General features: G+C 38.8%; 1 protein-coding gene across 1 annotated transcript; it reads left to right on the top strand.

Annotated features, from left to right (window-relative positions):
* Positions 1–526: 526 nt before the first annotated feature.
* On the top strand, positions 527–14,294 carry LOC124166816. Its single transcript, XM_046544512.1, has 2 exons — positions 527–1,027; positions 13,630–14,294. Exons 1-2 carry the CDS (start codon positions 618–620, stop codon positions 14,174–14,176), a joined length of 957 nt encoding a protein of 318 aa, XP_046400468.1. The 5' UTR covers positions 527–617; the 3' UTR covers positions 14,177–14,294.
* Positions 14,295–18,151: the final 3,857 nt, after the last annotated feature.

Consider the following 18,151-nt stretch of genomic DNA (forward strand, 5'->3'; position numbering starts at 1 on the left):
TCATGATTGCAAATAGTCGATTGCACAATAAAAGACAATAATCGTATCACTCTGTACTCCGCGCTGGAGGCACTTTTGAAAACCGATTAAATGGCGCCCTCATTGGACCCTTAAATCAAGCCTCTCCGGGACGGTCTTGGGCCTCCTCTATTAAATAATACAATACTGTAGCCAGTGGGGAGGGGAACAGGAGAGGATCGTAAAACCCACTTAAACTTTTCGGGAAATTCGCGCTCTGTGTATGATGCAATCGCTCTCAAACTTTTTCACAAATAGGGATAACTAACTTGCAAACCCACAATTTAATTGTTATTTAATGCCATTGCCAAAAAATAATTAAAATGCTGTTTTGCATCATAAACGAAAAAGATAAATTAATCGAATATGTTTATGCACCTTCCTAAAAACGTCTTTCCTCTTCTCGCAGCTCGTCCTGTTGATGCTGTGCGCAGTGGCCATCATGGCCATGCCAGACGTCAGCTCAGATTCCCAAGAGGATCAAGATTATGCCTTAACGACGATTATTAATAGCGACGAATCCAAGGAGAGACCAAAGAGAGCCGCGGCCTACGGAAGCACCACAGGACAAGGACAGACCGGCCACGGACAGGCGGGACATGGTGGCAGGCAACAACAGGGACACGGAGTCGGCCAGCAGGGACATGGAGTCGGCCAGGGTCACGGAGTCGGCCAGCAGGGACACGGTGGTCGCCAGCAGGGACATGGTCAGGTCGGACACGGTCAGGGAGGACACGGTCAGGGAGGACACGGTCAGACCGGACATGGACTCGGAGGCAGTGGCGGACGTCAGACTGGACACGGAGTTGGCCAGGGACACGGAGTCGGCCAACAGGGACACGGTGGTCGCCAGCAGGGACACGGTCAGGTCGGGCACGGTCAGGGAGGACACGGTCAGACCGGACATGGACTCGGAGGCAGCGGTGGACGTCAGACTGGACACGGAGTTGGCCAGGGACACGGCATCGGCCAACAGGGACACGGTGGTCGCCAGCAGGGACATGGTCAGGTCGGGCACGGTCAGGGAGGACACGGTCAGACCGGACATGGACTCGGAGGCAGCGGTGGACGTCAGACTGGACATGGCCAGGGTAATCTGGGACAGGGTGGTCACGGTCAGAGGGGTCACGGCGTCGACCAGGGCCACGGAGGACGCCAGCAGGGACACGGGCAGGGATTCGGTGGTGGGCGCCAACGCTATTAGAGTAAAATCTCAAGGTATAAGGAAAGATCATCATTTATTTATCCTCTCTCAGTGATTCCACCACCTGCATAAAACACATCCCCTCACCCCAGCATCTCCATCCCCAAACCTTCTGACCCCCTTCCATAAATTGTACAAATGAGCACCAAATAAAAAACAAATCAACCCTAAACGAATCATAGGTTGTTTTTAATTTCTGTCAATTTCCTTTCTCCTATATCATACTAGGCTAAGGAAGTTGTAAATTATCAGCAGGGGCGCAGCTAGGAATTAATGCTAGGGGGATTTTAGGTGCAACTGATACCGGTGTGTATGGGGGTATGGAATACCGACCAGGATAAGTGGTATGAGCGATATTAATAAATTGCGGAATTATAAGATAAATGGATCAAAATGGCGAGTTTTACGGCTTTCTGAGGAATGATTAATTAATCGTTATACTATTCTATAAGTAATATCAATCCAATTAAGTAAAATGGATTACACTTAAAAATTTCTCTGGGCTCCGGGGGGAGGGGTGTGTTTTTCCCTCAAAACCCCCCCTCACTGCGCCACTGATTAGCAGAACACATGAATTTGCAATTTTAAATAAACTGTGTTGGCGATGTTCAAACAGAAAGAATTAAGTTTCCATTGATATAACAGAACTTGAAAGCAAGATCAGAACTAAGTACTCTGGATATTCTAAAGTGGCAAAACCTTAGCTGGCAAATTTTGGTGGGGGTCACTTATGAGTATTTGCACAGAATTTTTGCAAATAGCAAAAATTCTGAGTTTAGTTCTTTAATTTTTCTTACAATCATGGTGACATAGACTGCATGAATATGTTATGCATGTGATGTAGACATATTTTTTTAAATTTCAATGCAAATATTTTTTTAAAAATATTGTTGAAATATATTCTACTTAAAATTACTATTCATGAAATTTTGGTGCCTCTGCTTACGACTGTATCTTGAAAAATTCTTTGGGTAGTTTGAACCCTTGGAAACTCCTCTGCTGACTACTAGCTTGTTTATAAGAACTTAATGGAAACTAATTATATCCCTTTCATTAGTACAAACAGTATATGTATAATAATGTGCTTTCCTTTGATTACGAACTCAATACTGCCACATTGGCTATCTCTGTCTTGGGACAGGTTAGCCAAGTGAAGGAGCATAGGGAATGAAGTTTAAAGGCCAGTAGGTATGGGTTGATGATCACTGTTGAGCGTTAATTGCATCGAGGGCTCATTGGTAACCAGCTCAGGGACCTGGCTGACCTCTTAGTAGCATTGCCCAAAAGCAGCATCAATCATGAAAACAATTAGGATTAATAAAGATTTTGATGTGTCCACTTAGACTTTGATTTGGGAACAACATGTTTCAACATTGCTACCTCATGATCAGGTACACTCCTGTTTCATACTATTGCAAAATTTCATGCTAGTGGGAGTGTTTATGATGGTGATGTAGTAGCGTTGAAACACATTGTACTCAATTAAAAGTCCAAGTTGACATAGCAAAATTTTGTCACATGTTCCACAAAATCTCGTCTGACACTTTTGAATCTAATATGCATTTACTCAGTTTCATTAATTAAAGAGAGGAAGTAAAACGAATAAATGAAACTGTTTACAAACACTGGGAAAATGTTATTCCTACATGTGTCTGTATTTTTTCATCCTAAGGATTAGAATATCGTCCAACCCAAATGCTCCTATTCTCATAGCCATAAGAGTTTTCACAAGGTAAGACCGTGAGTATAGATTTCCAAGGAAGGATATCTATGAAACCTTTTATTGAATAAGATTTGTATGAAACGAGAATCGTTTTCCTCATTTGGTAGGTATATGTACTGCTATCCTGAATGTATGAGTAAGTACCTGAGAAAATCATGAGTAAATTTGATTCCTCTAATTTAGACATTCAATTCCAATGCAAAAGAGGAGAAGCAAATAGAATTAAAAGAATGAAATAACACTGGACGGCAAAAATAATTTTCTTTCGAGCCCCGATACCACTCCTGCTAATTTATATGTAAAATGACCTCCTAAATCCGAATATGACATCCGTTTTCTTCCATCACCCACCATTTTGGGGGTAATTTCCCCCTCTAAATTTTATCACTTTGCAATAATTTGGAGGAATGAAAAGGATTATATTAGTATTTTTTCTTATTAGGTTTTTTGAGAGGTGAAAAGTTCTAAATCATGATAATTTATGGTAAAGATGTACATTTGGGGGGAATAATTTCCGAAAATGATTGAAAAAAACATTAAAAATTGTCAACCTTTCCTTTTTTTCCGCAATTTTTTCACTTATTTTCTTCATGTTTCAGCTCCCATTTTTTCCCCTACCCCAAATTTCCCAAATTGACGGAAAAATATATCAGCAGCTAATATCAGCAATAATAAAAATACTTAAGAACACGGCATAGAAAAAAATAATGAAAATGGTTTCCAACAGTTCAGAAGGTAGTACGCTACCACACTGGTACCCTCAATACCGCACGCGTATCAGCAAAGAGTAAAATAACAAATAAGAAGAACGATGAACAACATGAGTACCTTAATTTGGCATTCGATTTCCCTTCATACCTGTTTCTCATGCAAAAACCAGCCTTAAGCCTAATATGCCAACATGCCCGCATTCAACTTCCCTGAAAATCTCCTCTCAAATATTACGTCTTCATGGAACCGTTCCCAGTGTTAATTTAAATCTGCTCCTAAATTTTCTATGTAATGGTCCGGGTGTGAATGAAGGAAATGCATTTTTAATGATATATTACACCCCATGGCCTCATACGCCAATAGCAATTCCTTGGCATGAGCGACATAACAATCTTTTTTTTTTACCCAAAACGTTCTAACACACGTTTTTGAACCCAAGCCTAGGTCGATTTTTTTTATGGTTCGGATGTTTCATAAACGTCAAATCTTGGAAATGTTTACTAATCTGGGGGCCCACGAATATCCTTAATTGGTTTTAGCCTCCCTAAGATGAGGAAATGAAGTTAAAAATTGAAATTCAGCTCCTGTCTTGTCGATTGCTTTCACAAAACGGCCATCTGCAGGAGGATGATTCTAGAGCCGGGTTTACCTTTCGAGCATGCTTGTTTACTCGCCCAAGAACTGATGCTGTCAGAGTTTCAAGTGCCTCCAGTGGTGTATACATAGAGGGTGTGCAGGGGGCGTGCACCCCTCCACTTGCGGGGCCGCCCACATTTGCGGAGCAATACGTAATACAGAACCCCAAGTGTAACTTACTTTATATCATAAGATGGCATTGTATGTATGTGTGCATTATCAGTCTAAATAAAAATTTCTTAAGCTTTGCATGTGACAGGTTTACTCTTTTATTATGAGAATAGTAAAGGTAGCTCAAGATATCTTATGCGCCCCCCTCCCCTTTGAGTTTTTTTCTGCATCTGTCACTGAGTGTCTCTGAGAAGATTGCAGCCTCCACAAAGTAAAATTCCTTAAAATTATATAGGACAACCTAGACCAGGGGAAAAAAGTTGTACTCTTGGGCTGCTGACATTGTAGAGGAACCCAACATGCAGAGAAGTGACACGTAAAAAACTGGGAGTGCTACCACTGCCAGTAGCATGTGCATTTGTCAAAAACGTCTGAGGGAGGAGCAATCCGGGTGGTGGATTAAGATCCCAGTCTTTTCAGAGAGACATCAGCATCCCAGCCGATAGATAGAAGTCCAGGTCCATCATACTGGGGAAGGGAAGCAAATGATTTTGTTCATCATGTCCCACCCCTGAGGTAGCCCACCAATGAATCTCCGGAGGTTAGGAAAATCACTTCCTTTGTTCTGTTATATACATATACATTTACAGTAGTACCCTAGTTGCACTAAAAGGAATATATCTATATATTTTTAAGATTTCGAAATACATCGGTATACAGATTCGCAAATCTGTATACCGATTGTTTCTCAGCTTCCATTAAATTTGACTTTTTCATCCGTTGAATACAGAAACAAGCTAGTATAATAAAGAAATATAAGATTTTCATTGTGATACACGACTTAAAAGTACCATCTCACGAGTTATGGGATAAAAGGTTGATAAGAGAAAAGATGATTCTCTAATTTTTTATTACTATGGTCAAATACGAAGAAACCTCAGAGAAATAATTAGTTATATTCCAGAAATGATTTATACCGGTCAATAAAAAAACGTAGAAGCAAAATTAAGCAAACTTTATTAAGTACCAATAAAATACCAGCCACAAACACAGTTACGATAAAACACAACTTCCAGCGAATATTTTACCAGAATCTGTACCGTTAAGTTCAAGTCAAGATTTAAAAACCTACACCATTGAGTTAATACCAATCCCTTCATATCATCTATCCTGGTATTTACTTCTGACCTTTTACTATCTTTCTTCCATATTTTCGTTTCTACATTCTTCTGAGCTTCCACTCCTCTCCCTCTCTAAGGGTACAGTTAAGATATACTCCATCATATCTTAAGCATCACCTTCATGGAAAAATATGAATTAATAAACAACAAAAGTACTTACGCAAACTATGAGGTGAGGATAAAAATTATATCTACTTATAAAATGATAGTGGAGAGGGAAAAAATGGCCTTCATTTTCACCTTTTGGAACTCAGATCTCAGAAAGCAATCATAAGACAAGATGTGTTGGTTATAGTGTCAGTGATAAATTGGGATAATTATCTGGGCGCCAATTAAAATAGGGAATGAAATATGTTAATAGGCGTTCGGATACTCATTTCAAACAATCATTATTTATAAAATAAACATATCTTGTGTGACGACTTCTTCATCAGTGATGGGTCCCAGCAGATGAGATAGAATGGCCTTTTCCCCAATTCTCCAATATTATTTCAAGAGATGTTAAGAGATGACGTCATAGGTGCCTAAACAACCGTAGAGAGTTGGGAAATACGCTGAGCTAATGCTGTAAAATTTGTTTTGAGGGAGTATTTAGCCGCTCATCGTCACTTTATTTTGTTCTTTTATTCTTGGGTAAGCTTTCCTATTGCTCTTGTGCCACGATTATTACTTGGGATATTAATTATGCGACATCGGGATGATGAAGTACAAGCGCTTCACTTCGTATGTTTTAGTTATCAGAAAAACGATGATAACGTTGCCGCTCGTTCGAATAGTGCACCTGAAATACATCTATATCTACATAATACCCCGCAAGCCGCCTAAAAGGCGTGTGGGAGGGGGTGTTAGGACACCAGCTTTTATTTAGGACACCAAAATTGATACCACGACCCTCATGGAATTTGTTATGACAAATTAATGCTATACGCCGGCGGAAAGTCGAGATATAAAAGAAACTTATAATACTGGAGGAATACGATCGTAAGCTTACGAGCTGTGCTGTTGAATTTGGCAACGCCGTATTAGCGGAGAAGGTAGTCCTATCCGTCCTACGGAACGAATTCACAGAAAAACTGTTTGCACACAATCCGCATGAGAGATCGCGAATCGGTTCCGCTACCAACACACACAAGCTACAACCTATTTTAATGGTATAGGTAAATCCATAAACAATATACTAGCATATACCATAAAAATATAGTGGGAAATAGGCAAATAAAGTTATCAAAAACTGACAGTCACTACCATTCTTATAATCATCACATGCAACTTATAATAACAGAGCTCGTAGTGATGAAAACAACTATTTATTTACTGATTTAAAGCCTTAAATTTGTCCACGCAAGTGACACAGGTGACTTTTCTCACCACCATTCGTTGATATAATATAATAATAAACTTCATACACAGTTTTCATCTTGATAGCATGAACCTGAAATGTCATATCTACGGTGAACAACGAAGGTGAACACGCCACTGTCAATTTTGTCACTACTGTTAGACATTAATCGATAGCGTAATAGCAGTTGTTAGAATTCATTCACGGTGGAACACTGATAACTCTTTGCCGATATTTTTCAACCTAGTCCAACTTAGTGCATTACAACCACTAGCACTGTGATTATTAGTAGTAGCTTAACGGGAGATGTCACGTTGAAAATAACACTATTTTGGCACAAAAAATGTTCCTAGATGTCTCCAATCAGCGAGCAAAAGTTGCATGGACTGGAATTCACCTCATAATACAAGAGCAGGCAGTCCTAAACGACGCATTCTCCGGTACCTACGAATAAATGGATGAAGTTATAGCATCTAAAAGCGTAGCGGACATTAGACAACATCAAAATTGTTCTAATTACATACTTAAATGAATGATATGCCATCGATAACATCAACTTACAAATAACGTATCCCCCTTCCAACGGCCGTGGCTCAGTCTCCTACAACGATGTTATTTAGGTATTATAAATTTTTTGGTTTAACTACTCCAGTTTTATATTTTATGCCCTTACTCAGATATTGATATTATAAATAATACAAAATATTAGCCTCTATCGTCGGATATTTTGCTTTAAATAGAAAATAATTAACACGTCTCACAAATGAAGCTCTCACAACTGCTGGCAACTGTTACAAACAATCACAACAATTGCTTCGTGTGATGTTTAGGCACCTATGCCATCATCGAGGCTTCGTCGGCAGCGGCTAATAGGGACCTTAGGGTGAGGAAGTTTTTGGCGCGCTTTAAAATTCGTTATATTTATAATTACATATCTCGCGAAGGAACACTCAGATTTACATGCGGTTTTCTTTGCTGAATTCAGAAAATACTTTTCTGTCCGCCTGTGAAATAAAAAAATTCATGCCAGTGACCCATTGTTACACACCACGTTGAACCTATGATGACGTCTGCGTAACTGAGTTGAATACCGACCCCCGGTGGTACATATTGATCACTAACGGTTGAAAGTCTAGTTCCAGGAATTAAGAGTGCAAAAATAATATAGATTATGAATCCTAGTATTGAGTATATTCTTGGATTTCCCAGTTTCCTATTAAGGCGCCGCTGCATAAACTAGCTTTCTGTATCCATGCGTACACCTCTGCAGTGGACACTAAACATGTGCGGGAACTGGTTCCCTGTGTATTTTTAGTCCCACTAACTTCCTTTTTGGATTCCAAACATCTATCCTACATATTCCTGATTCATCTCCATGTTTTTGAGGATTAATCACAAGAAGACCAAGGTTTTACGGTTTTGTAAAGCATCGCGAGCGAGGAATGTAAGACTCAAGATAAAAGTAGAAGGGGATAAACTTGAGCAGGTAGATCAATTCAACTATTCGGGCAGCACATTAAAGGAAAACGGATACAGTAGTAAGAGAATTACATTAGCAAAGGAGGCGTTCACGAACAGGAAGGAGCTTATGAGAGGATCATTAAGTAAGAAAAGAAAATTAAAGAAAAGGTTAGTGAAGAGTCTGATATGGAGTGCATCGCTTTGGGGTGCGGAAACGTGGACACTTAGGAAGGAGGACGAGTGAAGAAGGGGCAGCTTTTAGATGAGATACGGAAGAGACTAAAGATATGGATGGAGGGAGTACTTAGCGGGGAGGGGATGTTGAAAACGGTGTTAGAGGGTAGAATGTTAGGTAAACGAGGGAGAGTAAGAAAGAGAAAAGGATTTTTCGATAGACTGAGATAGAATAGGTCTTATTATGAATTGAAGAGGGAAGTCCATAAAGGGAAGAGGAGATTGCCGGTATACTTCTTACATACTCGGTGTAAGCATACCTTAATTGGTAAAATACCGTAAGAGAATTAAATTTATCCCTGAATATAACGATACCTCCACTGCATAGGGGCTATCTAGATGAGCGGATTTGATTCGGTGGGCGATTGTTGAGCGTTTATGCAGTGCAGGTATCGATAAGTTTCACCTTAAAAGATGTAATTTTTAGTGACTGTTTAAATTTTTGAGATAGCTGATTTATCAGTTTGACTGCGCTAAATCCACATAGGATAACTGTTAGAATTAGAAATATCAACTTTTACTGTGGAATAACTACATCAGACTATTTAATGACAGTCAAAACGACCGGAAGTGCAAATTTTGGTGATTATCTATTCGGTGATAGAAAGATAGTTACTACGTATTTCCTTAACAAATGGGCCTAAATATTTTTTCGATATATATTGATATAAATTTGTAAAATGTGATATGGAATCAAATCAGGGCATGGTATTGAGATGAATCGGCAACTGCTCGCGCAGAAATAGACCAGCCTCTCAGAATGAAAGTATAAGGTTATTATAATTTAACGTTCTTCTCTAGTTTTGATCTTAAGTAATAAATCTTTATTGTCATATATAATGGAGATAAAATGTAAAAATCATATTTAAAACTTACATTTCTTGCATGGAAAATCGTTTCACTAGGGAACACTTAAAGAGTTTCTATAACCGTTCCATGCCATGCAGAGTAGTTATAAAAGATGAATGATCCAATGATTGACTCAGTAAAAACCGATAGCTTCGATAGATGAGTTATTATTCTCATAAGTTGGTTATTTTATAGGCACAAGAATCATTCGGACGAAAATTCATGTTATCTTTCGGCAATGCTAACTGCGCGTTTTTGTAATATTGTATTCAATTTCTGCACCCAAGGACTCAGAATGTTCTGGGAGATATACGAAATATTATCTGAAGACTGGACTGGTTTTTAGTACCGTTGACGATGCAGAGCATACCCATAATCGGAAGTCGCATCGCGCCGTTTTCATCATACCGAAATTAACAATTCACATCCCGATGGCCTAGAATCGTATCACATCACACTGAAATTGTATTGCGATGGTCAGGCAAATGTTGCAGTGGTACACGGAAATGTATTGAGAGGATGGCGTGCATGATCCGCTGGTGGGAAAACCAGCGGATGTCTTCAAACGTTCGAATCTCTTGTACGAATTCCTAGAAGCTCATCCGCGACCCACTAAATTCTGGCTTTTTTTCCGGGTCGCCCTTTGGCATCTCCGGAGGGAGGGACTCTGCCAGATTCTCCTATCACCCCCTCCGTACTCCTACGATCTCTCTCAGTTGGCCGTAACTACCTCTGTCGGTGGCTGGACTATAAAGGCTCCAGAAGGAACAGAGGAAGGCAGTCGTGCTGACAGTGCAGAAGCAACCACACGCATCCAACATGTTCAAGGCAACGGTGAGTACACGCCAATTACGTTCTTTTCATTTGATTTCATCGTTTTCCCTTCACAAAATGAGTAATTGTGATTAGTGGATTCAGTCCTTTTTTTGACAATGGGTAACAGTGAAATTTCAAGAGGGAAATCTATTAATAGAGAATTCATATGCGTCTGTTTTATGGAGATAGATTAAGGTCCAAAATCGGTCATCATGTCCCGAAGTCTATCGTGAACTAAATTTCACAAGCAAATCTAACTAGGAAAAATTGATTAAGTGAAAAATTCCACAATTAAATGGCATGATCCATGTAAAATTGGAATTTGATTAAATTTCTTTTGCTGGGAGTATAATCTGTTCGAAGCAAAATTTTGTTTACCATTACCGCTTCAAACCAGATATCGTTAGCATTTCAGTGCATAGAATTAATTTTTCCTAATTGGAACTGCTTGCTATGTAGATTTATCATCTGTAGTATTTCCTTACCTTTACCACACGGCGGAAAGGTCTCATGATAAAATAATAACGTGAAGCATTCATTTTAGTATTCTAGTCTCTCATAACATCTCAATTTTAATGCATTCCTCGAACTGTGTATATTTTTTGGGGTAAGTAATTCCGTCCTCTGCTTCGATTCTGAAAAGATATCGCGGAATTCTCTGTATATCTATCGTGATCCTCTGCCACAGCATCGGATTGAAAATATAAGTACGATTTCAATATATCTTAGGTGATGTAGATACTTCATTTTGAAAACTCTTGAGATAAATATCTGGAAAAAATACTAGTAAGCGTAAGATTTTATTTGGTGTGAAAAAAAAGTTTAATATCAAGGTTTGTTCATTAAAATGAAAATTAATCTTAATCATGGTCAAAAATTACAGCCATATGTAACTAAACCGTTCGTTGCATTGATGTAAGTGATCGTGCATGAAAATTTCAAAGTGTGGACTCTTATTTTCGAAAATGACCTCGGACTAATCAGTGGTAAACGTTCACGGTGTCCCCAGCAAGTGCGCTTAGATTGTGAAAATCCTTCCGGGCAAAAATCATTCGCGACTAATGCTCAAACGAGGATATTAATTCGTATCATATGCTGCAATCAATTCTCTATCTAGCTGGATTATTTTGCGCGAGCTATGAAAATTCAAGTTCAAATCACGGTCAATTCAAATTATTTCCCTCAACTGCATAATTTTCCTAATGGAACTCAAATCAATTTCTAATTAAACGTAATTGAAGGAAGAAACGAAACTCATGTCCGTGAACCATGGGCTCAGGTTAGCTCCGATCAAATAACACCAAGCCGAAGCCAATTGGGAGGAGTATGGGGGGATCACAAAATCCTCTTAAAATTTTCGGAGATGCGGTCGAATGTGAAACCCATTCATATGTAACCCCTTCTTCAACATTCCCAAATACGCCTTCCCTCCTAATTAACTCCTCACCAACCCCGAATTTTTTTTCTGGCTACGGACTTGCAAGTGAACAAAAATTATCGTCATATATATTATAGGTATATATATATAGGTGATTTTCCAGTCGGTCAATATGTGTTGTCACATATTATGGCCAATATGTGTCCAGTGATTGGAAAAAAATATTGTAAAAAACGTAATCCGGCTCTATTATAGTACCACTGTCAAAATTTCAATTAGTTACAATTAAAAATTATACTTTGAAATAATAATTAGTTGGATCGTAATTACTTTAATTTTTCTCCAGTACATAATGCATTCCCTGTGAATATTATCCCAAGCATGGAGTACTAACAAGCAAACCAGCATATTAATGATTATTTAATGCCATCATACAAGTTAATAATTTAATAGTTTGATTTAGGCTCTTTATGTATAAGTATATGTGTTCCTTTAAAAATTCACTCCTGTGAATGAGATTAATGTAATTGGAATTGGCTTTCGATCAGCACGCTTGGGATTAAAATTTTCAGTTTAAACGCTAAAATGCAACTCGCACGAGTTTTTGGAATAGATTAAATGTAAAAATTAATTGTCTTAAATGTATTCATTGCGAGTAAAAATTACCAAACATGTAATCGTTAACGGTATTTCGATTACTTTACTTCGTTAAATCCCATCACTGGTTGTCACCTACCACGGATTTAAATGGGTTTGCAAAAGTCGCCACTTGCGTCACGGCAGAGTGATATGATTTTGACGGGGAAATGAGCGAAAATTAGGGCTATTTTTTGCAAATATTTTTGATGTTAACGACATGGACAATGGCGTAGCGAAGTCCATGGAATGGCGTGGCGTAGCGTACGCACGCATTCCCCCCGAAACATAGAAACATTATTACCTCCCATCATAAAAAGGAACAAGATATTGAAAAATCGTGAATTTACGAAATGTAAAAACATTATTAACTCACCTCATAAAAAAAACAAGATAGTGAAAAAATCGTGAATTTACAAAAGATTTCCTTGGAAAATGAAGATTTTTCGATTACGACAAGCGCTAAAATTAGTTTAAAACCCTCTACTTAGTCCCCTATTTTAAAAAATTTTTTCAATCAAACATTTCCCCTAGTTTTCGATCTCACCTTCCTCCGAGCGAATTTTCTGGCTACAGCAATGAGCATGGAGGTTTTACTTTTCAATGCTATTCCTCATGTTTGCAAATAGTCGATTGCAAAATAAAAGACAATAATCGTATCACTCTGTACTCCGCGCTGGAGGCACTTTTGAAAACCGATTAAATGGCGCCCTCATTGGACCCTTAAATCAAGCCTCTCCGGGACGGTCTTGGGCCTCCTCTATTAAATAATACAATACTGTAGCCAGTGGGGAGGGGAACAGGAGAGGATCGTAAAACCCACTTAAACTTTTCGGGAAATTCGCGCTCTGTGTATGATACAATCGCTCTCAAACTTTTTCACAAATAGGGATAACTAACTTGCAAACCCACAATTTAATTGTTATTTAATGCCATTGCCAAAAAAATTATTAAAATGCTGTTTTGTATCATAAACGAAAAAGATAAATTAATTGAATATGTTTATGCACCTTCCTAAAAACGTCTTTCCTCTTCTCGCAGCTCGTCCTGTTGATGCTGTGCGCAGTGGCCATCATGGCCATGCCAGACGTCAGCTCAGATGCCGAAGAGGATCAAGATTATGCCTCTGATAGCAACGAATCCAAGGAGAGACCAAAGAGAGCCGCGGCCTACGGAAGCACCACAGGACAAGGACAGACCGGCCACGGACAGGCGGGACATGGTGGCAGGCAACAACAGGGACACGGAGTCGGCCAGCAGGGACATGGAGTCGGCCAGGGTCACGGAGTCGGCCAGCAGGGACACGGTGGTCGCCAGCAGGGACATGGTCAGGTCGGACACGGTCAGGGAGGACACGGTCAGGGAGGACACGGTCAGACCGGACATGGACTCGGAGGCAGTGGCGGACGTCAGACTGGACACGGAGTTGGCCAGGGACACGGAGTCGGCCAACAGGGACACGGTGATCGCCAGCAGGGACACGGTCAGGTCGGGCACGGTCAGGGAGGACACGGTCAGACCGGACATGGACTCGGAGGCAGCGGTGGACGTCAGACTGGACACGGAGTTGGCCAGGGACACGGCATCGGCCAACAGGGACACGGTGGTCGCCAGCAGGGACATGGTCAGGTCGGGCACGGTCAGGGAGGACACGGTCAGACCGGACATGGACTCGGAGGCAGCGGTGGACGTCAGACTGGACATGGCCAGGGTAATCTGGGACAGGGTGGTCACGGTCAGAGGGGTCACGGCGTCGACCAGGGCCACGGAGGACGCCAGCAGGGACACGGGCAGGGATTCGGTGGTGGGCGCCAACGCTATTAGAGTAAAATCTCAAGGTATAAGGAAAGATCATCATTTATTTATCCTCTCTCAGTGATTCCACCACCTGCATAAAAAACATCCCCTCACCCCAGCATCTCCATCCCCAAACCTTCTGACCCCCATCCATAAATTGTACAAATGAGCACCAAATAAAAAACAAATCAACCTTAAAAGAATCAAAGTTTGTTTTTAATTTCTGTCACTTTCCTTTCTCCTATATCATACTAGGCTAAGGAAGCTGTAAATTATCAGCAGGGGCGCAGCTAGGAATTAATGCTAGGGGGATTTTAGGTGCAACTGACACCGGTGTGTATGGGGGTATGGAATACCCACCAGGATAAGTGGTATGAGCGATATTAATAAATTGCGGAATTTTAAGATAAATGGATCAAAATGGCGAGTTTTACGGCTTTCTGAGGAATAATTAATTAATCGTTATACTATTCTATAAGTAATATCAATCCAATTAAGTAAAATGGATTACACTTAAAAATTTCTCTGGGCTCCGGGGGGAGGGGGGTGTTTTTCCCTCAAAACCCCCCCTCACTGCGCCACTGATTAGCAGAACACATGAATTTGCAATTTTAAATAAACGGTGTTGGCGATGTTCAAACAGAAAGAATTAAGTTTCCATTGATATAACAGAACTGGAAAACAAGAACAGAACTAAGTACTCTGGATATTCTAAAGTGGCAAGGCCTTAGCTGGCAAATTTTGATGGGGGTCACTTTTGAGTATTTGCTCATTAGTTCTACAATTTTTCTTCATATAATGGTGACGTAGACTGCATGAATATGTTATGCATGTGATGTAGACATATTTTTTTTAATTTCAATGCAAATATTTTTTTTTAAATAATGTTGAAATATATTCTACTCAAAATTACTATTCATGAAATTTTGGTGCCTCTGCTTACGACTGTATCTTGAAAAATTCTTTGGGTAGTTTGAACCTTTGGAAACTCCTCTGCTGACTACTAGCTTGTTTATAAGAACTTAATGGAAACTAATTATATCCCTTTCATTAGTACAAACAGTATATGTATAATAATGTGCTTTCCTTTGATTACGAACTCAATACTGCCTCATTGGCTTTCTTTGTACGGGGAAAGGTTAGCCAATTGGAGGAGCATAGGGAATGAAATTAAAAGGCCCGTAGGTATGGGTTGATGATCACTGTTGAGCGTTAATTGCATCGAGGGCTCATTGGTAACCAGCTCAGGGACCTGGCTGACCTCTTAGTAGCATTGCCCAAAAGCAGCATCAATCATGAAAACAATTAGGATTAATAAAGATTTTGATGTGTCCACTTAGACTTTGATTTGGGAAAAACATGTTTCAACGTTGCTACCTCATGATCAGGTACACTCCTGTTTCATACTATTGCAAAATTTCATGCTAGTGGGAGTGTTTATGATGGTGATGTAGTAGCGTTGAAACACATTGTACTCAATTAAAAGTCCAAGTTGACATAGCAAAATTTCGTCACATGTTACACAACATCTCGTCTGACACTTTTGAATCTAATATGCATTTACTCAGTTTCAATAATTAAAGAGAGGAAGTAAAACGAGTAAATGAAACTGTTAACAAACGCTGGGAAAATGTTATTCCTACATGTGTATATATTTCATCTTAAGGATTAGGATATCGTCCAACCCAAATGCTGCTATTCTCAGAGCCATAAGAGTTTTTACAAGGTAAGACCGTGAGTATAGATTTCCAAGCAAGGATATCTATTAAACCTTTTATTGAATATGATTAGTATGAAACGAGAATAGTTTTCCTCATTTGGTAGTGAACATAAATGGCTATCCTGAATGTGTAATTAAATACCTGCTACAGTCATGAGTAAACTTGATTTCTCCAATTTAGACATTCAATTCCAATGCGAAAGTGGAGGAGTAAATATAATTAAAAGAAGAAAATAATTTGAACTAATTCATATCATTAAAGTGTAACATGTTTGACTAAAAATGCCTCTAAATTGACAAAATTGAATAGGAATTTAATTCAAATTAAACTCAGCAACAAAGAGAAGATTAATTACCAAGATCAGGGTGCCCTATTATTTCCATCGCTGAATTTCTCCATCATTATGAAAATCATCTCAATGATGTTCAGAATTTTGAGTAAGCATGCTACACCTAAATATGTATATATGAGAGAGACGAGGGGAACAGAGTGTTCATAGTGCAATGTTAGATTGTTGGATTCATTCCCTAAAAAAAATTGGTAACTGCAAGAACAAAGATAGATTTATGCATACATGGAAGCCCCTGAAAGGGTCTCATGTTGGGGATTCAGCAGCCCTCCCTCACAAAATTTAAGAAATTGCATGCTCAGAAATGGGTTTTGACTCTATTCTGACTCTATAAAACTAGGCAAAAGTTAAAAATAGCAAGTTCGTAAGAAAAATGCTATGAAAAGTGAGAATTTAACAGAAGTATTAATTAAAGCATGGTTCTATTACGTATTTAGTGAACTTGTTCCTTGAAACTACACTGAAATCTAACAAAATCTCTGAAATAGCCTTTTCGAATAGTCTTTTCTTAAATGCTTTATATCTTCTGTAAAATCTTCATATTAGAGTATGTTGTAAGTGCATGAACAGCTCATGGGAATGTAGATTTTATAATCACACAAAAACTGGAGGCCATCTGCAAGAGGATAATTCTAGAGCCGGGTTTGCCTTTCTAGCATTCTTGTTCACTCACCCAAGAACTGATGCTTTCAGAGTTGCAAGTGCATCCAGTGGTGTGTACATATATGGGGTGCAGGCGGGGTGCGCCCCTGCACTACATAGTGGAGCATTACGTAACACACAACCCCAGTTGTAACTTATTTTATACCATATGATGGCATTGTATGCATGTGTGCAGTATATGTTTAACCTGGATCCGCCCAAAATATTTTTTTTGAGATTGATAATTGATAATATAGGGAAATGCTAAGGAACTCATTTTTACTACATTATGAAAATATTACATTGATCGGTGGTGTAGTTTCCGAGATACAGGCTGTGTCATAAATGTCACATTGTGCGGATCTGTTGTCTTTTGGTGCAAGGTAATATTACCCAGAAAAAGCAAATATTTTTCGCATTCGAGCTGCAGAGTTCATTTCAATGATAAAAACACTTGAGAAACATATTTATTTTGTACATATTATGAAATATGTACACTATTTTCAAGCTTTTGTGTAAATTTAAAGTAAATTATTGAAAATTTAGCAATAATTTTCTGAGTTCCATTTCCCCGATTCATAAATTTTTCGATGTGAAGTGCAATGTTTTAAGGTGTACAAATTTTTTGGATTTTTTCAATGTTATTTCACAAATGTGGGATATATTTAAATACATAATGTTTATATTATAAACTTGTCAAATACACAACAAGTAAAATTATTTTAAATTTATGCAAAGTTTTCGTTAGTAGTGTTATGAAATTAGAGAACCTTGAATTGACACAGTCAATGGATTTGTTGAAGTTACATTTAAATAATATTTTTACATGGCTAATAAGTAAAACAGTTGAAAATGCATTTCCCCAATTTTGGAAAATAAATAGTATAAATACATATTTTAAAAATATTCTCACAACACGTACATGAGAGTGTAATATAGTATAAAAATGAAATTTGAATCAATTTGTTTCAAATAAACTAAAGATTGATTTAGAGTTGAATGCCGGCGTATACATACCATTTTGAGTGGTAAGCATAAAAGCAATATTTTTCCGTATTACATGTATCGCATGCAGTGCGGTTGATGGAAGCGCAATATTCTTCATCAAGGCGACACCATATTTTATTTAGTATAACAGTGACTAAATGATCATTAGCACCATATCATCGTAACATATTTCATTGTCTGCGTCTGTTGAAAATGAAGTAGTACAGCGGCTATACTTGGCTTCGCAACGATATATAGCCAGTTATGTGTGCACTATTACACGCCTGAACTCTAATTGTGACATGCGAGGACCAGATTTTGCTTATGAACAATTGTGATCAGCTTCAGGTTGTGAACA

The sequence above is a fragment of the Ischnura elegans genome, chromosome 1 (assembly GCF_921293095.1).
Source record: "Ischnura elegans chromosome 1, ioIscEleg1.1, whole genome shotgun sequence".
In the NCBI taxonomy this organism is placed as follows: Eukaryota; Metazoa; Arthropoda; class Insecta; order Odonata; family Coenagrionidae; genus Ischnura; species Ischnura elegans.

Coding starts and splice junctions, on each gene's coding strand:
- LOC124166816 (XM_046544512.1), top strand. CDS start 618: ATGGTGGCAGGCAACAACAGGGACACGGAGTCGGCCAGCAGGGACATG. Junction 1,028..13,629: donor GCCAGCAGGGACATGGTCAG/GTCGGGCACGGT, acceptor GGACATGGTCAG/GTCGGACACGGTCAGGGAGG.